This window comes from Aythya fuligula, chromosome 7 (assembly GCF_009819795.1).
Source record: "Aythya fuligula isolate bAytFul2 chromosome 7, bAytFul2.pri, whole genome shotgun sequence".
In the NCBI taxonomy this organism is placed as follows: domain Eukaryota; kingdom Metazoa; phylum Chordata; class Aves; order Anseriformes; family Anatidae; genus Aythya; species Aythya fuligula.
The window spans coordinates 18,250,595-18,276,365 of record NC_045565.1 but is presented as its reverse complement, the minus strand read 5'-3'; the positions used below and the strand labels follow the sequence as shown (position 1 = coordinate 18,276,365).

The 25,771-nt window shown below is 43.7% G+C and overlaps 2 protein-coding genes across 4 annotated transcripts in view; both read left to right on the top strand.

Annotated features, from left to right (window-relative positions):
• Positions 1 to 2,610, top strand: part of MARCHF8 (membrane associated ring-CH-type finger 8) — a 90,717-nt gene extending 88,107 nt beyond the window's left edge. For all 3 annotated transcript variants that reach the window (XM_032191331.1, XM_032191328.1, XM_032191329.1), the window contains one exon: positions 1,413 to 2,610. In XM_032191331.1, the coding sequence (XP_032047222.1) occupies positions 1,413 to 1,717 (305 nt within the window). In that variant the 3' untranslated portion in view covers positions 1,718 to 2,610. The remainder of the gene's footprint in view (positions 1 to 1,412) is intronic.
• An 11,342-nt stretch (positions 2,611 to 13,952) lies between these two features.
• The window catches only part of ALOX5 (arachidonate 5-lipoxygenase), a 30,041-nt gene continuing 18,222 nt past the window's right edge, over positions 13,953 to 25,771 (top strand). Inside the window, exons 1-4 of the mRNA XM_032191724.1 lie at positions 13,953 to 14,128; positions 21,453 to 21,651; positions 23,465 to 23,546; positions 25,345 to 25,467. Coding sequence (XP_032047615.1) covers positions 13,979 to 14,128; positions 21,453 to 21,651; positions 23,465 to 23,546; positions 25,345 to 25,467 — 554 coding nt within the window. The 5' untranslated portion in view covers positions 13,953 to 13,978. The remainder of the gene's footprint in view (positions 14,129 to 21,452; positions 21,652 to 23,464; positions 23,547 to 25,344; positions 25,468 to 25,771) is intronic.

The following is a 25,771-nucleotide window of genomic DNA, read 5'->3' as shown; positions in this document are numbered from 1 at the left end:
GAGCTCCCCCTGAAGGCAGGGATAGGAGGGACAGGGTGTATAACAAGGCTGGGAGCGATTGTGGCTGATTCAAAGTAAACTGTACTGGCTTGCAGAGCGCTGGATGCCAACTTGATAAGCAGTTGGAGAATGCTTAGCTTGTGGTTGAAGAGCATCATCTGTGGAGGTAGCTGAGCATCAATAGGCCTGCAAACCCACAGAGCCATTATTCTTTTCAGAACAGAATCACACTTTAAACAGAACTGTTTTGCAGTAATTTTTAATTTTAGCTGTAGTTAGATTGTTCATAGCTTCAGTCAGGAAGCTGGTTTGAATGAAAGCTTGTAGTTTTTGTTCTATCCAACACTTTTTTCTGTGTATGGTAAAAATTGTTGTTCTTTCAATGTAAGGTTTCCATATAATAATGAAAAGCATATGCTGTCAAAGATTTGTAGTCTTCAGGTTATTTTAGCAAATAAATATATTAGATGAACATGACTAGGAAGAGTAACGGAATATTTAGCACGTGTTACAATGCTGTCTTTGCTCCCTTCATTTGGATTCTAAATCTGGGGAGTGCTCCGAGGAGCTGGGGTGCATGTGGGGAGTGTGCATACATTTATGAATTCATGTCTGCACAGTGGCAAGCGTAGGCTATTGCTGCCTACAGATAGCATCAGATAGCTCACCTGTGAGTCAGAGGTTCAGATATTAATCACTGGTGGGATTTCATCAGTAGTCATGTTGCAGTGCCCTTTGGGTTTGGGGACTAAAGCATTTTCCATCTTTTCACACTACCATGCGTTTCCAAAAGAACAGTGGCCTGCACATTGGTAAAAACTTTGAAGACTTGTCTGTGATTTTGCTATGCTGCTGCTGATTCTGTGAGAAACCTGGAAGTGTGTGATTCAGTGTGGTTTCATATCCATCTTGTGATGCTTATCTTTCAAGAGGAGAGAGACTGAGTGGATTCAGGACCTATAAAAGAAGATGTATAAAATATGTAATCCCTCATTTAAATGTAGGCGATAGAAATGTAACAAGATCCAGTGGCTGAGTGTTCAAGCCACACAAATTCAGGAAAAGTACAGGTGGTTGTTCTTAATATGGCAGATAAGCTTGCTAGAACACTTCAGTATCTTCAACACTTGCCATTTTGCACCAGAAGAGATGCTGTAGTTCAACTAGAAGATACTGGGTCTGATGAGGATAAAATTGTCTGCTCATTCAACATGTTATGTGAACTCAACTAGCTTAGAAGCCTGCATATGTTTAACTTAAAGGGAGAAACAAGGCAAAACAAAAAAAAATTGGCAGAATACAAACTCTGTGATAGTCTCCTTAAGGAATGTTTTTGAGAGACGCCATATTGTCTACCCAATATTGACCTGGTCCTTTTTATATATTCATTTTTTTTTCTTTCTTTCTTTCAGGGATTCTAGAATGGCCATTTTGGACTAAGTTGGTGGTTGTGGCTATTGGTTTCACTGGAGGACTTCTGTTCATGTATGTACAATGCAAAGTGTACGTACAGCTATGGAAGAGACTTAAAGCTTATAACCGAGTAATATATGTACAAAACTGTCCGGAAACTAGCAAAAAGAATATTTTTGAAAAACCTGCACTAATGGAGCCAAACTTTGAAAGTAAAGAAATGCTTGGGGTTCACCATTCAGATACAAACTCTTCACATTACACAGAGCCAGAAGACTGTGCTGCAGAAATCCTTCACGTCTGACTGCTGGGTGGGATGGGTGTTTCTGTATGTCCTTGAAGATTTAAAATATCATTGTTTACTGCAAACTGCTCTACCTTTTTAAAATTGGCTAACAGCCGAGGTCTGGCAGATGAAGTTTTTTACATTTGCGTTTTGTGGGAATTTTTTTAAATCCCTTTGGCGTATCTGTCAATGTTATCATGGTTGCATACCTCTCAACGTTTCGTCTCACGTACTGGGCTGATCGAAGAGCCACAGGTTACTGAGTAGAATGAGCCTTGGTTGTGGTATTAAGCAAGCCGCTGGTGAACTGTCATCAACTTCATGGAGTCTGTTACTTTAGAAGATGACTCTAAATGATTCTGGAAAACGTGTAGAGTGTTGGTTGTTGTCTTTTTTTCCTGTCTTGTGTTTTTTTTTTTTCTAAGCAGGATGAAGGAGGCTGTCCCAGAAACTGAGGGAAATGAGAAAGCTAGAGTCTAATCTACTGCTAACACTGCCACTAACATTTTGTCTTAGGCAGCAAGTGTAAAATTATGCTTTACATATTGTGATGAGACTCATAAAGCATATAGCACTTTTAAAAATCTTTATTTTGTAATATGTATGTCCAATGAGAATGAAACTTGAAAGAATGTGTCATTTTTCAGAACATTTCTTCATTCTCTACCCCATCCATTCTACTGAAACGTAAACCTCTTGCCTTATTTAAAAAAAAATTAAAATTCCAACCTGTGATTTCCAACACATGAACACATTATCTTACTAAACATAACACTAAAAAACTGCCTCTTTGGGTTTCCTTTGAGGAACAATGTTTTTTTCAAAGAATGTTGCACTCGTGACTTGTGTTTGGGAAGTAGTGGATGTGTACAGTGTTTGTTTTCAATACGTAATGGTTTCAATGCTCTGGGGATTGGTTTTGCTTTTTTTTTTTTTTTTTTTTTTTTTTTAACAGGTCAGGCCATCAACAGACCTGCACCTATATACCTGATGTAACTTTCATTCCGAACCATTGGTTAAGATTTTGTTGGTATATTAGTAAAAATGTGAGCTGTTATGGAAAAAAGATACTTAGTCAATACAGCTGAAATTGGTTTTCCTTCTTTAGTGCTGTGTCATGTGTGAATTACCCAAGAATTTGGCATTGTGAGGGGAAGTACTAAGTTCAAAGTTGAGGAAGTGAACGTTACATTAAGTGTATGAGTTTAAACATGGTTTTAGTCCTGAGGCGATGAATTACATGGTCAGAGAATTGCTTTGGCTATTGCTTTGAATTTGGGACTTCTTTTTAATTAGTCAGCTTTAACAAAAAGAGGGACAGTGTTAAAATCTGTTTGCAGAGCTTTAGACAGACTTACCCATTTACTTGACCGTTCTGCTTCACTGAACCACTGTCCAGTTTCAAGTCATTTAACCAAAGTCTCACATCAGTGTGACTGGGGCAGGCCCAAAGCCCCACTAAAACTCAGCACATGAGGCTTCTGCATCTGAAAGCTAATTTTCTCTACCAGAGCCTAGTCTGAATCTCTGTAAAGACAATGATAATCTTCTGATTGGTGTTAGTAGGAGTTGCCTGGACTTCTCAGTTAGGTAAAAGCTTCTGCTTATTTACTGAGATACTGAATTAAATCCTGAGGTCCAGTTCAGGTTTTACTTTGTCCTTTCCAAGTACAACTTTCATTGGGCATAATCTTCTCATACTAAAATTAGTTGCTTTAACATATCCCAAAGAATAAGAGATCAGTGATTTATTTTTTTCTTAAAATGTAATATTAATTTATTTCTAAATTAATCTTAAAAAAAAAATAAATAAATGCCTCAGAGGGGTGTATGGTAAGAGAACACACACTAAGAGCTGTTAGAAGAAAAGTGTGTGCGCGCCTCTGTATGATCTCATGCTTGAAGCTTACTGGCTGTGATCTTCATGAACAACATGGTACCTTGTTCTTGAAATGTTTTAAAATATTAAGATTTCTGGACAGTCCTAGCAAAGCTGCGCTGGCATGGGTTTGCATACTGTGTGAGGTGTCAGGATATCCCATACTTATGTGATAAAGGCAGAGAAGCCCTGCTAATACCTGGGCAGCAGTCTTCATGGCCACGTTCATGTAGAGTTTGTTGCCTACACCTGCCATATTTTAAAGTGCAATTACTTGGACCCTTTCTTGAACTCCACTGTGGATGATCCTGCTCCGAGAACTCAGATAGATAACATTGAGTCTTGGTTTGGTTTTTGTTCTGTGAAAAGGTTTACTGGATAAACTCAGGTGGGTTGATCAGGTCTTATACACCTTCATCGTTTTCTTCTGAAATGCCCAAGTGCACACGGCTTTCGTGTCTGCAAGATGCACAGAATCAGTTGCAGACTGATGCTGTGTGTGTTCTCATCTGATCTGTGGCCACTAAGGAAATGAAATGAAAATGGACAAGTTCTGGTATGAAACCTGTGTGTGCTCCAGTTCACACCTGAGAAGCAAAAGTGTCTGACTGATGTTCTGACAAGCGCCAGTATGGCATACTGTAAGATGCTGGTCCTGTTTCAATCACTGTCACAAATGATTCTTGGTAAAGCATTGTGAAATCTCATTTGGCATTTTGGAAGCTCCATGCAACATATGCCAGTTGGTGTTCAGTGTATTCAGGATGCTGAAGTTTTGTTTTGTTTGTTTGTTTTTGCTGTAACCCTATGTATCTTCAACTTGGGAAGAAAAACCATCTCTAGTAAAATCTTCTGGGGAAAAATAATTGCAGATAAAATTGTTCTAGCCAGTGTTGCTGCTTACCGTTCCCTTTCCACAGTAGCTTTTTTCTGAAAGAAAAGCATAGTATTTAATTCTCTGCTCTACTGAGGATTGCTTAAACCAGCAGGAGCTGGTTTGAACTAGAAGAGATCCATCTGTCAGGATTTTTTGTTTATGCCGATCACACTTGTGCTAATTCTTGCCTGATGTTAACAGGGGGCTTCTGGAGCTGCAGTTCTCTGCTTCTGCATGGTGCTATCAAATGGTGTAAGAAGGCTGAATGGTGCTTTTTCTTTTTTCCTCCTTAAGGAGATTCTGTTGACTTGTTTTCAGCTTCTAGCTGTGAGGCACTGATGCTAGCTCAGGTGAGCACCGTTCTTTCTGCCCAATGTTGGTAAGGGAAGCGATCATGCCCCCCATCACACCAGGCATTCCAAAACTTCCTTTTGGCAGCTTTCGAAATGACAAATAAAGTCTGACTTTTCTGGTCCTTGTCCTTTCCCCGGGATTAGCTCAGATTACATGTGACTTCCCTGAGATGAGAATTTAAATAGGAGGGAATGTAGGCTCAATACCATCTACCACAGCCCCTTTGCTAGATTGCCAGAACCTTTACTGGTATGGCCCAGACATCTGACCAGACTCCCTTTGCTATTGACTCCTAAGTCCTGTCCAAAAAATCACTGACTATGCCAAGGAAATCTCCCTGCTATGTCGTGTTCAGCGCATCTGCCAGGTCATGAACATGTGTTGTGTTAGAAATACAGGCATATGCTGCATAAGATTGCTTCACTTTATGAGATCATGAAATGTTAAATTACTATGATTTCTCAGGACTTTCTTCAACTGTAATCCAGTATTTTGCAGAGGAGGTCAGTGTTTAAAATGTTTCCCTGGGCTCTGAAGAGGTGGCCAGTTCCACCACCATTACCTGGTGAATGTCATTGAGGTTGGCTTTGCTTCAGCAGAAGGGACTCAACAAAGGTTACACCAAGCCTGCAAGGAGCTAGACAAGTCCTGGGCCTCTGTCCCACAGCATGAGAAGTCCTGGGAATCAATAGTAACTCCCTGTCCAGCCCTCCTACTGTGTCCCCTGTGCTGATCAGGGCATCCAGCCTACTTGTGCTGGTGCTGTATCAGGAGCAGATTCCTTCTGCCCTGTGTTTTCTGGGTAAGTATCTATTACAAACTGGGACTTGGCTCCCCTAAAGCTGAGGCGTGTTAAGATACAGATTTCCAGTGTAGTCTGCTGTGGAGGTTGCGGCCAGCAATGAAAGGGAGGTCTGTGTTTCTGGTTGGATCCCTCTCAAATATGCGTGAAACAGGGCAAATACAAAAGCAAGGATATTGCTGGCTGGATTTTCGCAGCATTATATTAGATATGCAAAGAAAACTTCTAAACAGGACCTTTTATTTTGTGATTATTTTCTAGTTCTGAGATATTGCAGTGTCTGTATATTCCAATGAAGTACTGAAAGCACTTGTCTTTGTATAGAAGATAACTGTTTAAAAATTGCAGCTGATCTTGTACTTAGGTAAAACATTTGTAGATAGGTAATTGTATAACATTAAACAACTTTACACTGGCATGTGTTGTATAGTTTATACAAGACACTTCACAGTTCTGCAGAATTTTTTAGCTAGTAAATTTCTAGTAACTTAAATGTATAGTTTTGTATACTTTCATGTATGTTCATTTTCTCAGTATTGCCACTTGCAGAATTATTTTTAGTTTCTTAAACTGTAATTGGTTATTTGTGTGTGATACACAGGGTTATTGACTGCAGCAATAAAGTGTTTCTATAAAAAAAAAAAAAAAAAAAAAAGAAACAGAACAAACAAAAATCAGCATAGTATCCATTTTGTTTCAAACAGCACTAGCAGCCCAGCCTGGAGAAAAGTTGAGCTTCCCAGTAGTGGGATGATCAAATGAAGTGAGTTAATTTCACCAGAGTGAACCCAGGACCACATGGCTCTTCAGCATAGGGCGCCAACATGCAGTAGGATCCATGACAATTAGATGTCATAGATCATAAAAGGTTAGTTAATCACCAGAATAAGTGGGTGACTCCTTCATTGCAGTGAGAAGATAAAACTTTGTATAGGTGCTTTGGGGTCAGGTGTAGGAATCGTGGGAAGAGTTGTCTGTTTGTTCCATGCAGGAGGTGGAGAGAGGACTCCTGTAGGCAGTAAAATCTGTGGAGCTTCTTGAGTCAATGCTGAGTGTTGCTGTGAGTGATGTCTGATATCGTCATTCTCATGTGCATTGGTGCCGAGCAGATGATGCTCGTTACACTGATTCATGTCTAAGAAGAAAGTTTGCATAAGCATCAAGTGGTGGACAACTGCAATAGCTGTTCATTGCATAAAGCACAACTGCAGTGCTATATGTGCTTTCATGGCAAGACCAAGCCTCAGGCATGAAGTCTTCAGCAGTTTGTATAGAACAGGTTTCTAGCACCGGTATATCAAGGAAAACTGCTATATGCACTGATATGAGACAGCTTGTAACAAAAGCATAAGTGCCAAAGAGTAAATAAGATCTGGAAAATTGGCAGTAACAGACACGGGGGGGTCTCAAAGAAACTTTAAATTTATCTTTCTTTTTTAAGAGTGACTAATTTTGAATTTTATTTCAGGTAAGGAATGGGAGGATATTTAATACTGCAGCCCTAGAGAGGTGTTTTTCATGCAAAGCAAAAATGTCTGTGTCCTGTATTCCTTAGTGAAGCACATCTGGTGATGGTACATGAAACTGCTTGTATAAAGCTTACTAAAATGCACCAGCAAATCTTATATACAAAAATACCTTGCTGGAGAGATGGTAAGTGAGATACAGGGCCTGCCATTTGATTGACAGTCTCTGGGCTAAAAAGCTGATAGGCTTCTTAAGGAGCAGAGCCTGTAGAGCTGTTTGGACTCTGGTTTAAAAACGCTTTTGGCATCAGGCACCTCAAGTTAATGACAAAATAACTTCTTCCCTCTTGCAAACCTCACTTTGATCTGAGAGTCTTGCTGTCACTGTGTGAAGCGTGCCCATCTCCAAGGCAGAGCAGAACAGTGGCACAGCTGTGGCTCCAGGGACTGAATTTTTCAGCTGACCTCAGGAGCTGAAGCCATGTGGTGAGTAGTGACTGTCAGCTGGTGGACAGCGTCAGTGTGAACTGCGTCTTGCACCAGGACAGAGGGAAGCCATATGAGGCAGGAGGGCAGCAGCAGGGGTTGGGAAGATCCACCTGAGTGTCTTCTAGGAGCTGTGGAGGTGTTAAATGGAGACTGCAGCTGCTGCCTCCCAGCTCCTCAGAAAACCAAGCCCCTTGAGAGCCAGACTTGTGCCTGCTAGCCTGCTCTGGTGGGACCCCTAGGAAAGAGGGCTGAGGGAAGCAGAGGGATGAGGTGCAGAAAGCAGGGTTCACAGGACGCCCTGGCTGGAGAGGAGATGACCTCTCTGCAAGGGCGTTGTCAGGAAGCCACTGTCCAGATTTCCCCATCCTCAGCCTGTTCACCCGTATCATAGTGTGTTTGCCCTTCCCATTCATTCTACTCATGCAACCCAAATTTCCTTTGTCTTCCCTCCAGCCCTTCCTCTTTCACCACTGTCATTATTTTCTCAGTCCTCATCTTGTCTCTGGGCAAAGTAGGGCAGAGAGGGTTGTGTCAGGAGGAGTCAAATTACGTCAGCATGTGATTCATAAGGATAACTATGGAAGTACTCGAAACTGGCACTGTGTATATAAAGCTCAATGTCAGCCTGACATCCCAGTTTTTCCTGTAAATCATGTGTTTGGCTCCTTTCTCTGATGTGTAGGATGCTCTCTGATGTTTTGGGATTGATGGGGTATGGTGTTACCACAATCCAGACAGTGAGAAGAGGATGCTTTTTCACAGCCTTAGGATGGATGGATGACATCAGAAAATCAGGCAAAAATATCTCATAGAATAAGAACCAGAGGTTTAAAAAAAATAAAAATCGTCCTGGCCACATGGAGAGGAGTAAGTAATTCAGAAGGGAGGCAGGGAAGGTTTTAAAAATGATAGAGCTCTGCATAAAGGAAATATGGAACAAGTTCAGTGCATTATTACTCAGGATAGAATAATTGAAAAAGTAATACTACTCAGAAAGGGTCAAGTGATGGCAAACTTTAAGAATACTCTTTTAAAGTGTATTCTAGAGAAAAGGCAAGATTGGTGACAGAGGAACTGGTAGCTGAAAATAGAGAGGAGACCTTGGCTGGCAGTGTTAAGGGGCTGAATGAAGTTGTCTCAAAGGCTTTAACATCAGAGGAGGGTTTGAAGTAACTGAATAAAACAACCCTGAGGCTGCACAGAGCGGAGGAGGGCGATCACCACTCAGGGTGCGCTTGTTAAATCCCCAAACTTCAAGGAATCGGGCTTGCAATTCCTAACATTTTAAGACTTCACTAAAATTAACCTCCCAACCATTTTTGCTGGGAGCTTGGTGGTGTGCTGGTTTTCTCTGATGCTCTCTTCCTCAAAGACCACCTGCAAATAGGGCAGACCATGCAAGCTTAGGAGAATTCATCACTATTAGAGCTGTAGGGTCTGGTGTTGGGGAGAGCATGTTCCTTTGTCAAGGGAAATGGTTATCCTTGTGGTTTGGAGAGAATAGGAAATGTCTCTGACTTGATTCCAACTGAGAAAACAGGTGTCTTAGGCAACATATATAGTACTTCATATGGGCTTTTTACCCCTCTGCATCCTAAATTAACTCATAAAGTTCCATTGCTCCCTTCCTGAGGATGAACAGGAAGTTCATCCTCAGTCTTTCTGGAGTCTATCTTGCCACTTGTCTTGTTCTCATGCTTTACTTCTTCATCCTGAAAGTGCTGTTACAGGAGGATAGATTTTTTTTCCAGGACCACAGGATTACCTAAGTCATTCTTCTGCCAGCAAGATGATGGTTAATTTTATCCCAATAGAGCACTTTCTCATGAAAATTAAATCCAACAGTTGAGCTTTTTGGTAGCACGGGGCCAAAGTAAGTGGAGGCAGAAGTCAAAGGTATTATTTCAGGGATGAATTTGGACCTGCCTGCCCTCAAATTAGAGCTGATATTGCACGTGCCTCTGTTGGGACTGTCGCCAGGGCTTGGGACATTTGCACCAGACTTCAGTCCCCCACAGCTATTCCAGTTTCATGATTCTCAGATCTCGAAAGGTTGGCCCCAAATGCTGCTGCATTCCTTGTCTCTCTGCCTCCTTTCCTCTCTCTTCTTGCAAAATGCCAGAGCAGCACGGCTACATCTGCAGGGGCAGTGAGAGGATCTGCAGATTTCGGGTAAGTGCTTAAGGATACACAGACTGTTTAAGGATATTGTGGTAAGCGTTGGTATAGCAACCCTGCTTCGGGTTTGTGATAGACTCAACTGGTGTCAGCGTCGCCACCACCTGGATAGCAGAGCAAGGACACCCTGTGCTGAGCTTTGCCGTCCTAGAGTTGACTTCTGGTCCCTCTAGCTGGGACAGAAGCAGGCTTGTGAACAAGGAGCTGCTGCTTTCTGGTCTGGTGGAGCAGTGCAGTTAGCACTCGTGTGTTCTCAGCTACTAAGCCAATGCCCCCTAGATTACTTATGTAGCTTGTAAATTTCTGCAGGCTCTGCTGATCACCTCCATCATTTGGTAATTACCATGTTGCATCATTCCTCCCCATCCCCAGTCCTTTATTAGCATACTTCAGGAGCCATCTGCTGATCCAAATTATCTGTAGCCTCAGGGGAGCTATAAGGGATGTGACATCTTCACAGTACAAACCTGTTTCTCATTGGCATTGCAAGGAGATTGAGAGGGACAGCAACTGCCCTCCGCTGGGAAGTTCGACACAGTGAATCTGAGCACTACTTAGAGGAACAGGACCCATGAATAACCCTCCTGTCCCTGCAGCGGGCTCATGCCCTGCTTCCAAAAAGGGGCAGGGAGTTTTATTTCACCATTCTGGGTGTTTTCCCCTACTGCAGGAACAGGGCTACCAGGCAGAGGCAGCGCCTCCTTCCCAGGCCTGGCCAGAGGAAAGCAGGCTGCCTCTGTCTGTGTGCCTGAGCAGCGGGCTCGCTCGTCCCTTGTCCTAGTCTTTAGGACACTCACCTTGGATGCAGCCAGGTGATCCAACTGCCTTTTCCAAGTATGGTTTCCTTGTCCGACGTCAAGCAACCATCAGGTAAAACACAGAAGAGAATCATGCAGGGGTCTCATATGGTGCGGTCTCCTCAGGGGTGAAATAAGGTAGTCTCTTGGTAAAAGGGCTGGTTTTTCTTTTTGCACATAGAAAAATGATCTATTCTGTTTGGCAGGATCTTGATATGAAGCATGTGCAATTCTACCAATAGTAAACACTATCATTAATAAATCACTGCAAGTGGAAATTGAGATAAAATTGAAAGGTTCTAAAGGAGCAGACTAAAAAGAGATAGAGTTGTGAAGGGGCTGGAGGGAGAACAACACACTTCTGTGGATTTCAGATACAGGACCAAACTCACCAAGTATTTTCTTTACTGTGTTGGTAAGGGAAGTTGCAGTACTGTAGGGAGACTCCACAGGCAGATCTGTGCAGAAGAGGCCAGAACAGTCTGAAAACAAAACCTAACACCCATGGGAATGGGATGGGTTCAAACGCTGCTTGGGAACTGAAATGCAAAGAAATGTGGAAACCCACTAAACAAGGTTTGAACAACGCTTTGCTCCGTATTTGCAGCAAAACCAAAGGTGCCCAGAAGGTGGCCTCGTGTCTGACAAAAGCGGGTTCTGAGGAACCGATGTGTGAAAAGATTTTCAGGTAGCTCTGAGTGAAAGCTGACTGTCAGCCTAAATTTAAGAACTTTAGTGCTGGTGGCACCTGTGCAAAAATGATGTGTGATTTATTTGAAATATGCTATAAAGGGAAAATCAAAAGTAAGGAAGGACTTAGGAGTTTGTGGTGCACTTTCATGGGATCACAGTATCCTTGGAAGGGATTGCGGTGTAGCAGGATGTCGTGGTTCCGCTCGAGTGGGCAGCTGAGCTCCACCACAGCCGCTCTCTCACTCCCCCTCCTCAAAGAGGAATGGGGAGAAAATATGTGAAAAGGGCTCAAGGATTGAGATAAGGACGAGAAAATCACGCAATAATTATTGTAACAGGCAAAACAGACTCGGCATAAGGAGATAGTAAGATTTATTGCCTATTACTAACAAGCGAGAGAAGTGAGAAAACAAAGAAAAAAAAAAAACAAACCAAAAGCACCTTCCCCCCCCATCCACCCTCTTCCACCTCCTCCCCCCGAGCGGCGCAGGGGAACGGGGAATGGGGGTTATGGTCAGTCTACAGCACTTCTTCTCTGCCGCTCCTTCTTGGTCACTCTCGTCCCCTGTGCTGTGGGGTCCCACCCACGGGATGCAGTCCTTGATGAACTGATCCGGCGTGGGCTTCCCACAGGCAGCAGCTCTTCCAGAACTGCTCCAGATATGGGTCCGTACCACGGGGTCCATCCCTCAGGAGAAAACTGCTCCAACCTGGCTCCCCTACGGGCAGCAGCTCCTGCCAGATCACCCGCTCCTGCGTGGGCTCCTCTCCACGGGCTACAGGTCCGGCCCGGAATCTGCTCCGGCAGGGGTCTTCCACAGGCGGCAGCCTCCGTCGGTGCAGGGCCACCTGCTCCACCGTGGTCTCCTCCACGGGCTGCAGCGAAGAACCCTGCTCCACCGTGGTACTCCATGGGCTGCAGGGGGACATCCTGCTTCACCATGGTCCTCACCACAGGCTGCAGGGGACTTCTGCTCCGGCGCCTGGAGCACCTCTCCCCCTCCTTCTACACTGACCTTGGTGCAAGGCTGTTCTCTCACTCCTTTGACTCTCCCGGCTGCTGTGTGGCGCAGCGTTTTTTCCCTGTCTTAAATATGCTCTCACAGAGGCGCAAAACAACATTGCTTATTGGCCCAGATCTGGAAAACAATGGGGCCCTTCCCAAACATGGGGCAGCTTCTAGATCTTTCTCACAGAAACCACCCCTATGGCTCCCTGCTACCAAAACCTTGCCACGTAAACCCACTACACAGGAAGCCACTTGCTGCTTAAACCTCAGGAGGAGAGATCAGAGCTCTGGGCTGGGGTTCTGCAGCTACCTTGGGTGTGCAATGTGACCATTGCCAGTCTTGCACTTCTGGGTGTTTTAAAATTTAAAAGCAGCAGCAGACTAGAGACTCACACTGAGCAATTCCATATAGCCAAAGAAGGCACAGTGATTTTTTTTATTTTTATTTTTTTGTGCCTACATGTAAATACATACTCTCAGTGTGGAAGAGCCTTGATATCTGATGGTGTCACAGTATAGCAAGTGGCTGAGTCTCTGTACAGAAGAGATGTAGGAGCTTAGCCCAGTGCCGTCACACTTCCCAGATGGAAAAACGGGGCATTGCAGGCTGTCCAGAGTGCTGTGTGGCCACTACAGTGGGTAAGCAAGCAAGCAAGCCACGATCCACGTGGATAACTCCAATTTTAGCAGCTGAAGCAGAGCCTCAGGAAGTGTATCTGCAGTGGTGCCCAGCAGCCCAAGTTGCTGCAGCTCACTGTTCGTGCTGGAGGGGGCATGAAGCACTTTGCAGCCCCATTTGCCAGACCAGAAGCAGGCAGAGCCACTGCTAACTTCAAGCTGCTGATGTCTGTCACTTCTGTCATCTGTATGTGATGGCTGGGGACTGATAATGAGTGCCTCAGGCTGTGAGGAGTGGGTTAATGTGTGTGAGCACAGCAGCTGGGGTGCCAGTGTGCCATGAGCAAAGCTGATTTTAATTTATCACTCCTCAGCTGATTTTAATTGTTCTTGCTCTGGGTGCCTGCCACAGAAATTCACAGCAGCACAGAAACCTGGCTGGCAGCGATGAAGCAAGGTGCTTGGTCTGACTGCAGAGTAATGGAGGCAGGACACTGGGATTTGCAAAAGCCCAGCCTGGCTCCTTTCAGCACGGCATCAGACGGCTGGGTTACAGCGTGTGGTTTTGGGTGAAAATAAAGGAGAATAGCATAGGAGAATAGGAGAATAGAATAGGAGGTTTTGGTGCCTAAGGGCCAAGTGTACAGCATCAGACAGCTCTTCACTTGTCCAAACGCTAGCATCTTAATTGTAGCAGAGACTCGGTGCTTGTTCTAGGCAGGATGTGGACTGTGAAATTATGGGATTTTTACCGTGGAAATGGTGTGGGATGTGTGGATGTACAGCGCTGATAGGCAGCTGTGCCGGGACAGGAGGGATTTTGACAAGAGGAGAGGAATTCCTTGCACAACGTGTGGGGTGCCTGGAGCCGACAGCCGGGTGCCCCGCGGGGACCTGCGGCTCTCGGGTGCGCACAGCGAGGGCGCAGCGCGGCTGTACCCGGAGCGGCCAGAGGGCGAGGAGCACGTCCCCATGTCCCCCCCGCGGGGGCGGCCCGGGGGGGCGGGCAGGGCAGAGCCGGGCCGGGCTGCGGGGAGGAGGCGGCGCTGAGCAGCGGGGAGCGGGCAGGAGGCGGCTGGGCTCGGCTCGGCTCGGCTCGGCTGGGCTCGGCGGGACCATGCCGTCCTACACCGTCACGGTGGCCACGGGCAGCCAGTGGTTCGCCGGCACGGACGACTACGTGTACCTGAGCCTGGAGGGCACGGCGGGCTGCAGCGAGAGGCACCTCCTGGACAAGCCCTTCTACAACGACTTCGAGCGCGGCGCGGTGAGTGCGCGGCCCGGGGGTGGGTGGTCGGGGGGCTCCGGTGCTTCCCTGTGAACGCTGCTTGTGCGCTACCTGCTAACGGGTGGTGCTCCGGGGCGGCAGGCAGGGCTGTGCTGCCTCCGAGGTACCTCCTGGTGGGAGCTTCTGGGGGGAAGCGGGATGCCTGCCAGGAGAAATGCCCCCCCAGCTCCAGGGAAAGCTGTAAAAGAGCAAAGAGGTGAGGTGGGCTGGGGCTGGGCAGGTGGCTGGGTCACTCTTGCTGCCCTTCGCTACTGCAGCGTGTGCGTCCTGTGCTCTCTGGGGTCTTGGCACCTTGTCACAGTGTCACAGCTATCCGTCTGCAGCCTCATATGCTTTAGTTTATCCTCACCGTTTTAAGTGGTTTTGAAAGTTTTAGCATAACTCACTTTGGAATTGAGACCTACAGCTACACGTACAAGTGGGACTTCGCTGTCACGGTGCTGCCTCGCATTGAGGCTTATTTCTACCTATGAGGTTCACAGCCTAAGTCAGCTATCCGGCCTCTTCTGCATTAGACACCTCAGATATGGTTAACAGAAGTCAGCATTTTGAGGAAGGGTTGATGGTGTATGTAGATATGGTCCACGAATATTTTTAGTGAAAAGTGCTGAGGTAAGTGGTCTAGAAGGTTCGGAGGTGTGGGCACTTACCAGCTGCTGCTGTTGAAATTACTTTCCTTCATGATTAAACGTTCATTTGCATAGAGATTTTGTTATCCTAATCTCCCAGATGGGTATCCTCTTATTCTTCTTCCTTTATCCAGTGAACAGTCACATACTTACCAAAGTAAGTAACGTTAACCAAAGCTTAGCATTAGCGAGAGAGGTTGTAGAAGGCTTCAGAGTATTCTGCAGACGCAGGGTTAGGGTGCTCGCCCAGGAGTGAGCCCTTCCTGGCTAAGGAGATGAGCACTGAGTGATTCCTGCAACCAGGCAGTCTGCTCTTATTCCTAGGCTCCAAAAGAGGGCTTCAGGATCTTTGAGAGGTGGCTGGCAGTACTTTGAACATCTAGGGAGACAGGATCCTGTCACAGGGAGCAAATGCCATGATGTGAGCATCAAGTGTATGCCCAGCAGCTGTCCAGGAACTGCTGTGGGAACAGGTCCGGCAGGGACAGATGTGTGAGCATTGGGCTCTGCAGGGCGAGGGGGCAAGGAGCAGAGGTTGGTGGAGCTTGGTAGCCCTAGAGCAGATCTGTGCACCTAGAAAAAGCCTTTATGTTCACCTCAGGATTGTAGCTTTTAGGTAGATTTGAAAGGATTTGTCTGTGTAAAAGTGTTTAGCTAGCATTTTAGACAAAATATTTTGTTAGCTAAGTAAGTTTTCAGTGACAGGGTCCATCTTTTGTTTTTCTGAACTTGTTTCCAGCTGCAAAGGTCCTTGACAAAAACCTTTACTTTTCCTAGTACCCAAATTAATTATTTCCGTTCATTGTTATATATTTGTCTGATATGAGAACTATGCAGTCTTTTCTTAATGTGGTCTGTAGTATGCCTGGTTTATGGGATGTTTGCAGTATGATGTGCTAAGTTTTGTTGCTGCAGGCATTTTCTTGGACAGCGCTGTGGATTTCTCCAGGCACCTGTTCAGGTAATGCTATGCCCAAAACACTGTAAGTCTTACTAATACATTGTGCAAAGAGAGAAGAAAAGAAAAAATACAAATACACAACAACAACAACAGAAAACCCATCCTCCCCCCCCCCCAAAACAAAACAACAAAAACAACAACAAAAAAAAAAAAAAAAAAAAAAAAGAGAAACACACAGAAGGTAAAAAGAGTTTCGGGTTGGTTGGTTTGTAAAATGCAGCAATTGAAACCAGTCCTGTCTTGGTGTGTCACTAATATCCCTATAACTTTCTTTTTCTGTCAAGCAATTTAAATGTGATCACAAAAAAAAAAAAGGGGGGGGGGGGGCATTTTTCCTGTGGATAACAACAGTTCTACAGTACTGTCTTGTAAGGCTTTGTCCACTTTACAGTTTAGTTGCTAAATGTTGGGCCAGTCTCAGTAGTTCTGGTAATGGCTTCATTTAAATTAATGCAAATTGTGACTTTTACTAGATACAGTGGATGAGGGGCTCCAACCACTCCTGAATGGAAGATTTGTGTGCCAAATGTTGGTAGAGGGAGAGGGGTGAGGAGAAAACTGAGGGGGCTTGCACAAAGGCAGCTCAGTTTTAGTTTTAGTGCTGCCAAGTGCTGGACGCGGGCAATTTAGAAAGCCATAGCTTCTCTTCTTCACTCACTGTTTTTTGAGTAAGTTCCTGTTGGTGCAGAGCAATTTCAGCATGAGTGTCATCGTGTCCCTCAGTTCTGTTTTCTTCCTGTTACCCCTTCATCTGCTTTTTGCTGAAACTCACTCACAACTATTTCCAAAAGGGAAGTACAGCTCTGTCTGCTTTGAGCTTCGTGCTTACAGAAAGGGTGCTGCTCTGTCATCCCTGCTGCAGTATTAGGCTGGTCAGCAGGAGGCTCCCCTTAATCAGAAAGAGATGAGGTTTTACAGAGAGTAAATAGCTGGACAGGATGCTACAGGAGTTTGGAGAGTCCAGCAGCCGTCACTAATTCTGTTCTTTCACTCTGAAGTCAGCCGTATAAAAGCTCCTGTCACCTCTGGCTCACTGTGCAGACATCAAGGGCACCATGTGTTTACCAGGAGACCTCATGCAATGGATACAATAAGAGCCTTGAACAACTAACCTTCAGCGTTTTTCAGGACCTTGCACCATCTCTATCGCCTGATGTACTGTTACTGCAGTAGCAAAATTGCATTAGTTAATCTCAGTTATTCCTTAGTCTTCCTGGCTTAGAGGTAGAGAAAGCTGAGTGAGGAGGGAATCCTTGCTTCCAGAATTGCCATTGACATGGAACCATGATGGTCATAAAATGTCTAAAAACCCTTGGGAACATTTAGGCTAATTGAATGTCCTTTTTGCATTACACTGACAACTATTTAAGGGCTCTTGTAATATTCTCAAAGAGATTTTTACCAGAGGAATGGGTTTATTCCCATTCCAAAGGCTTGGCTATCAAATTGACATTTCTATCAACAGATTGAGTCTGGTTCACATTGCTGTTTCATTTTTAATCCTAGATGTATTTATATAAATGTGAAATTACAGGAACTATAGACATAAATATATGAGGATTCTTTTTTAATGGAGGTTAGCTAAACATTTAGAGAAGAGCAATTTTAAAAAGAGTAGTCAGGCCTTGAGCAACAAGGATTTGGGGAAACGGTTTCAGACTTTCTGTGCTATACTAAACACTTGACAGAAAGAGGTTTTCATGAGGACTTGAGCTAAAAATGGTGCAGTATGTTTCCCCTGTCCAGACACTGTCTTTGTTCAGACTGTGTTTCTTCTGTACATGACTAACTCTGGAACTGGAAATTAGTGAAAAGTTGGAGGAAAAAAAATCCCAAATAGCAAAATACAAAGCAATTCCAATCCAGATGTAGTTTACTATTGCTCTATAGGTTATTGCATTAGTCTTGATGTGTTTAAATTCCTTTTGCAGTAATGAACACAAGCTATTTGCATAGCTTTGTGGTTTCATTGGGTCTGTGTCTCTGAAAGGTGGTTACTTCCAGCTCTGGACTACCAAATGCAACAGGATTGTGTTGAAATTGAAAAGAGAATTAATTTTGTGTTGTAATTGTGTAAAGAGGTGCATGAGCAGGAAGTGACCAAGTTTGAGATAAATGGTATGATAGCCTGAGACTAGCGGCTCTTTTGCAAGGTGCTGTCTGGTCTTAGAAAAGGCATACGGAATTGCAGAAACACTGACTCAATGCGAAACCTGAGCCTGGTGAAAAGTTTGTTGTTACAAGCTTAGGGTCACTCCTCTTATTGAGAAAATGAGAAGTTGCAGGGAAATGAACCTGAATTAGAAACAGTACGAGTACTGCATTCTGGAAAGAAGATTTGAAGAATGGGAAATAATCTGAGCCTATTACCTATGTTTTCTAGGCATCATCCAGAATTGCTTGTGTCGATCGACAAGTGAAGCTGAGAATGTTGGACAAGGGGAGATAGGCAAAGATCAGGGTGATAGTTGCAATCCGCATTTGTGGGAGGAAGGCATCTCCATCCATTTAGCCCAGGAGTCTTGCAGTCACAGATCACCATAGCGGTGGCTCAAGTCACTGTTAAGCAGCTTTTCTCAGAAATCACCATAACTTTTTTCGGTCTCCACATCTGGTTCAAAATCTTGAATCATCAAGGGAATGGATTTACCTGTACACATTATGTTTCTAGCTGGTCTGGGACAGTGTGTGTGGGAGGGGTGAAAGGGCTCAAGATCCAGCAACAGAAGCATTCAAAATGTTTAGGATAAGTTTATTATCTCTGCTAAAAGAACTGTTTCTGTTCTGTTGGGATATGCAAGAAGAAAGAGAGGCATCATTTTAATATGCTGACTGAAGTCTTAGCTCTGGGATTTTCATCTCTCAGCTCCAGTCCTGGCAGGCAAGCTGTCGTTCCAAGCTTGCCAAGGACTGCCATGCTGTTTGTGAAGCACAGTTCCCCTGTTTGCTATCACCTTGTTTGCATGGGTGCACTGTTGACAAAAACATTGCAAATTCTGTTTTAAGACGTGATAAGCCTGCTTTTAAAAGAAACTGTTTGATATCTTTAGCTTTAGTAGGAAAGGGGGAATATAGCTCAAACTGAGATTAGTCTGTTAAGTCTCAGCATATCAAAATGCATGATGCTGATACTAATTTTAAATATTGGAGCTTAAAGTGAAATTAGGCTATGTATTAGAAGAAATTCATTATATTTGTTGGTTTGAAGCAACTTCATAGGAGTTGTAGTGTAGCAATCTGGCTTGAACAGTTTCGAAGCTTATCAAAGAACATCTTTTGGGGAAGACAGACAGACAGTCTTTCATTGTCTGCAGCTTGGACTTCAAAACCTAAAGGGTTTGGATATTTATTTTTCTCTCATTGCTGTGAATCAATTAGATGTGATGAACTTTATGAAAGCTGGTAGTTTCATGTAGCAAGTTGTGAGAGAACTAAAGTCTGTCATCCCAAATTTTTGGTGGACAGATAGATGTCTTCATCCTGAAGTGATTATCACAGATAGTTATTGATGCACAGCTCACAGAAAAGGGTACTTGGCATCAATAATGTGGGAAACTTGGGTTTGAATGAGAAAGAGAAGGATACTGAGGGGTCCTTCTTAGCCTGCGTGTTCTTCTAACTGTATGAGTGCTTTCATACTTTCATAAACTTTCATACTCTTACTTTCCTAAGAGTTGAAATAACAGGTACCATCTGGAGACATTTACAAATTATTATTATTATTTTTTTCCCTGTCTGGAATTTAATCTTGCTTCACTTTTCAGTTTTGGTCCTTATGTGAAATAGCTGCTTTTTTTTTTTTTTTTTTTTTTTTTTAGCAAATAAGACAGTAATAGTGCGTATATATCAAATGCCTGTAGAGAGCTTAGAAAGTCCTCCTGAAAAGAGCAAGTAGAACACGGTGTCTAGGCAGAGAGCCAAATGACAAAGCACATGCAGGCAGGTGAATGCCTAAAGACCCTGCAGCTTATAGAGAAAGAGTAGCTCACCCTTTCGATATCAGCAACTGATTTGTTTCCAAGATTATTGTCGGCATTTAGAAAACACATGACAGAATGCGGTCTCTACTTGTAACCACATTATGCTTAGCAGATCATTGCGCAGAGCGGGGTTTGTCTGCTGCCCTCCTGACTGCTGTAGCCAATTCTGCTTTGCTACAATGAGCACTTGGCTGCTCCTATTTGCCCTTAGCTGTTTATGCTGTTGGAAAGTGAGAGTCAATTTTCATTCTCCAGAACTACCTAGTACCATGTGGTTCCTTACTGGTCATATTGGAAATGATTACTCATTTCTTTCTGTTCTGGTAGTTCAAGTGCTACCAGAACTACAGTTTGCTCGGTGCTGTCCCTGCATGCAGTAAAAGACTGCATCTCATGGGTGGACTGAAGCACCTGTCTTTGGGATAAGAGTTCACCATCCTAAATACACTAGGCCAATTAGTGAGGCGCTTAATCCTCATTCATCACAGCCATTGCTCTGGGTTGTAGGTGCTTAGCATGGGCAAGAAGTGCTGAGGGGAGCAGCACGTTCACAACCAGCTTTCTCCCAGGCCTGGTCATGCTGCAACACTGAAAGTAGCATTGTGGGAAAGAGGATTTTCACAGTAAACTGGTGCCTGACCTTGGTGGGTATTTTGCTTTGTCTGGGTAACTGCTTCTTGGTGGTCCTCAGTGAAGCCACTCATCGAACCTCAGTAGCTAGAGCACTTGGCTGCTTAGGTTTGCTATTGCACATGGCCACAAATACACACTTTCTGGCAAGGCTGAGCAAGGTGTCTTGACTTTCCTTGCAAGGCCTATAGAGACAGAACCACGGTTTCTGGGTCCTGTCCCCATAGGCAGCTGGTGAGGACACAGCTGAAGGGGGAGGGGTGCGCAGCCCAAGCCTTCGGTACCCACTCAGTGGAAAGCTCCTGTGTATGGGAAAGGACTAACCAAACTAGCTACTGTGCCACTCTGAGGTCTCTACTCATTGCGGGAGTTGAGCCTTTGAGCTAACTCTAAACTAAGGAACTAAGCCACATTTCCACATGCTGACTTGTTTTCTGTGAAAGACTGAGTGCCTGAAGATCCTGAAGTACATACAGAGCTAGATGGGGTTCTTGTGAACCTTGCTTTCAGTTAGCTGCTTATATTCCTTCGTGAATCTGAGTGATACAGACAGAAAATTCATCATTGTCCTCATTTTTAAAATGGAGAATGGAAGCAGACCAGCCACAAGAAGCAAGAGGCAAAAGGAATTCAGGTGATCTGGGTGCTGTCCTGAGTCTGAAACCCATCTGAATAATACACACCAATCTTTTGATTCTTAGTCCAATGTCTTGGTCTCATGATCATCCTTACAGTCCAGTTGTATGAATAGACTTGCCCAACCAATGTCTCTTTTGGCTTTTGCTAGGGTAGTAGCAAATGCTTTCATGGTCTGTAGGGTTTTCTCAGACTTGCAAACAGTTGAAGGAGTAATACCATTTTTGCTTTGCATGTGAAATGTTTCTTTCTTTCTGGAGTGCTCTGCATGTTATTTGTTCTTTTATCCATCTTTCTATTGCATTTCAATTCTATAACGGCCCTTCCTTTTCTCAACCAGTGGAAGCGAGAAAGTTCTGTTGTACCCATGCCATAGCAGGCCACTGGGAAGGCCAGGTATGCTTGTGTAGTGCTGGTTGTGCTCCCTGTGTATACAGTGGACCATTGACTGTATTTCTGCTCTGTAGGTTGACTCCTATGATGTGACAGTGGAAGAAGACCTTGGAGAAATTCAGCTAATAAAAATTGAGAAACGAAAATATTGGTACCAAGATGATTGGTACCTTAAGTATGTCACTGTAAAAACACCACTGGGTGATTATCTGGAATTTCCATGTTACCGTTGGATTACAGATGAAAAAGAGATTGTCCTTCGAGATGGAAGAGGTGAGCACCTTAAGAAACCAGATTTTCTGTGGAGTTCCCAGAATTCTCCCACTGCTCATTCCTTCTTCCCACTGTACCTCCCAGTCTTCTCTATCATGTGGAGAACCATTGCCAGAACCCTTCTGCATCCTAGGGAATGGGCAGTCCCTGCTGACAAGCACCACTTTCTTTGTCAGGCTGGACACTGGCGGTTGAGTTGGATGTTTTGGGAAACACACGCAAGGGAGCGCTTTTTCCTTTGCTCAGTACGCTGGTCTTGAAATTGAAGGCTGACCCTAATGCCAAATTTTTGTCTGTTCCACATCTCTGTAGCCCTTTTGAGCTAGTATAATTGATGTCCCATCTTTGTTTCATGGTAAGCCCCTAAATGGCCCATGATTAATTGATTGGAAATTGTCTCATTTTCCTGAGAGTAAAATAAAATCCCAAAGTAGGTTGTTCAGCAGGTGCAAGGACTGACAGGAAACAACAGCTCCACTTTTTACTCCTTCTCTTTGCATGTTATCAAGTCCAGGAGAAAGCAGGGTGAGATAGATATGGCTGCTGAAAGTAGCAAAGACCGACTGAGAGAAGTGTTATAGCACTTCTGTGCTGTGTTCAGAGTAGCCTGCTGGTCCTGAAATTTGTGTTTTAACAGTCTTCGATTACCCACTTACTGTGATCAGGGTTGGGGCAGGTTTTTTTCACTGGTGTTTCCTTGTTCCCCTCTGTGTTTTCCTAGTATGTGTTGCTGTAGAAGGCTGCAGCATGAATGCCTGAAAACAGCTGACAATATACGAAGTGATTGAAATAAATGCTTGTCTTCCCATTAATCTGTTGGCTGTCTGGTCAGACATGCTGCATGCTGAAAAACTGTGTTTAAAGCCTTTTGTCATGTCATGACAACTATGTGTCAGTTTCCTTATTTTTGTTCTTCGGGGGGGACTTTCCATACTTCATAGTTTGATTTGTAGCAACTGCAACCTTTCCATAAAAAGCAGCTTTTCATGGCATTTGGAGTATGGTGAGGTAGAGGACAAAATCAAGTGAAACCCTGTAACTTAAACACAACCAGCTGGAAATTGTTAGCCATATGTGTTAACAATTACATTACCTCTGAAGTGTCCAACCCCAAATACCTATTTCCGTGGAACTCCTAGGGCTTTATCTGCCTTTTCATTTGCATATGTAAAGCAAGCCATATACCTTGCCCTTTCTCCTGATCACTAAGGAAGTCTCTGTTATTTAGTGTTATAGTGAATATGTGGCCAGAAGAGCAAGCTGTCAGGGAACGAAGCCTCCCTGTTTTTCTTTCTGTTTTCATAGCACAAAAATGTGCTCATTGCCCCAAGCTGGTCAAGGAGAGTACAGTGTAAGGAGAGAAGGTAGGACATGTTTCCCAGTGTTGTTTTTTAACTTAGAAGATTTGCTAGAATAATGTGGTTGTGATTTCTTTGATCAGTGAAAACACCCTTACATGCTGAAATATGAAATTAATTCCCATGATCCTATTCAGACCATTTAACACCAGATAAGTGCAGCAAGTGTCTATGTTAGGAATCCAGGTTTTATATAGAGTTAAGACAGATGTTCCTAGCTTATCCAAATTTCCTGCCTCTTGGAGGCACCAAGTTAGGAGCTTATCTCCTTCCACAGACTGTGTAGGGACCTGCATTTCTACTTGAGGTACTCAATTGGATCATGTGAGCATTTATAGAAACTTTGTAAAGGTATAGGTCAAAAGTTTGAAGGTTTGGAAACATTGCTGTCCTCCTCAAGACCTGCATGGGAATAGAGAAACCTCATAACCCTGTCTTTTTTCCCTGGTTCACAGCAAAGCTCCCTCGGGATGATAAGACCCAGATTCTCAAGCAGCACAGACGTAAAGAGCTCGAGAACCGTCAAAAAATGTATCGGTGAGTCTCTCATAGCTCCCCAGAAAGTCCAGGGCCTCTTCTCATCAGGTGTCAGGGGTTGGAAGATCATCATATTCCTCTAAATGTTGAATTGCTGGGTAAAAAAAAAAAAAAAAAAAAAGTTTGCATGTTGGCCATTTATGATTTTTTTACATTAGATGGAATTCATGTAAATGACGGCCATGCTGCTGCAAGTGGGGTTACGAGATACTTGAATCCCAGATAAGCCTGTCTGGAAGATTTAAGCTGGAATTCAATGGTACAGTCTCTACATGTGTACAGCCTCTGACCTGCAGTTGTTCTTTCAAGAATGGTCAAAGTCAGATTTAATTTGCATTTTGCAAGCTGTACTCCAGTTTTGGAATATCATCTAAGCATGTCATCTCTTAGCAGAACTTCCTTGGCTGCTCTAGCAAGTTAGTTTTAATTGCTTCTTGCACAAGGTGCAGTGGAAGATCTGGCCCTGTTTGAGTGGTCTGGAATGTGCCTTCAAAACACAGTTGTATGACCCACCTCTATACTGTCATGGACCTTCCTAATCAAGAGAAGGTCACAACAAGAAAATGCTATCTTTTATCAGTGGGCAATTCCAGAAGACATGCGTTTCCTTTCTGTAGAAACATACTCTCTGTTAAAAGAACAAAAGTTTCTCTCACTTGCCCCTCCTTATCAGTAGAGAATAACACTGGGTCCATTCAGAATTGCTGGATTGAGGTTTGGCGTATGTGTTGTTTATATCATTTGACTAAGAAAAGATCTTGAACACAAATGATGGGAAACAGCAGAGGAAAAGCTAGATCAAAAAGATGGATGGCACAAAATGTTATTTATGTATGCAAAAAGGAAGGCAAAACCACTTTTAATTCCAGGAAAATAGCGATTTGCAGTTCATGTGCATTAACTGACAGTGCCCAATGCAGTCTGTGTGCGGAAGGAGGTTTGGAAATATCATCAAAACCTTCTTTACAAATTGCCCTGCTTTCTTTTGAAGTAAAAATGGAGCACAGTGCAAGATCCTACATTGCCAAAAATGAGTGCCATGAAGGTGAGGCTTTTCTGAGGAGCTGAGGCAAGACTGTGTGTATCTCTGGTAGAGTTGCCTTTTGGAGGAAACTAAATACATGTCTGAGTATGTTAGATGCTAGTAATTTCACAGTATTTTTGGCAAATTTAGGGCAGATAATATTCCTGCTTAGTGATTTCTGCAGTGCCAGTTGGGTAAAGCACCATTTTTATCTTATGGAGGTAGCTGTCTGAGCATGCCTTTGGTCAGCAGAGACTTGTGGTACAAGTCAGTTACAACCCCTGTGTGTTTCTGTGTCTGTCTTCCTGTGTCTTTCCACTATACAAATACAATTAACAAAACCTTAACACATCACTGCTTACTCGAAATCTCAGGTTATTCATTTCACACTGTTAGGCTGTATTTCGTGAGGCTAATGTGATCAAACAGTGTGCATTACACAGCTGTCTTTCTTTCTGCCCCATCCCCTCCCAATAAATTTGTAGCTACTGATATTTTCAACCAAATGTGACAGGTGTTTGGAAATATCACAGATAATAAGATACTTTGGGTTTTGTGAAAGTAGGTGGCCAAGTAGATGCCTTCTATTGTACTTCAGGTTTCTGTAGGTTACTGGTGGGTATTAATGTAGCGTAAGTCACTATTTTTGTCCCAGATGAGTCTGCTGCAATTTTTCTTTATAGCTGAGTCACAGAAGCAGTGCAGGTGAATGAATGATACAGCTCTCATGCTGGTAAGGTTATGTAGTTAATCCAATCTCTCTTGTTTTCTCAGCTGGAAGGAGTGGCATCCTGGCTTTCCACTGAGCATTGATGCCCATTCTCACAGTGAACTGCCCCGTGACATCCAGTTTGACAATGAGAAAGGAATTGACTTCGTCCTGAACTACTCTAAAGCGTAAGTATCTGTGGAATTTTGCAAAAACTTTTTTAGTGCAGGATAAGGATGTGTTCACCTTCTATGTTTCATTGAATCTCAAAATTGCATTTTTTTCTCCCAGCTGGACCTGCAGTCAAATAAAATAGGAGAAAAAAAAATGAAGGAAAAATTGTCTTGTTTTAAATCAATTTTTTAGGCTTTTCACTCTTGGAACTGCCTATGCCTCTGCATTCTTGCTAGACAGTTTTGGGTGTAGATGGGGAGGAAAGGCTCTGATGAAATGCACAGGAAGAAGAGTCATTGTCATGTTCTACCTTAGGCA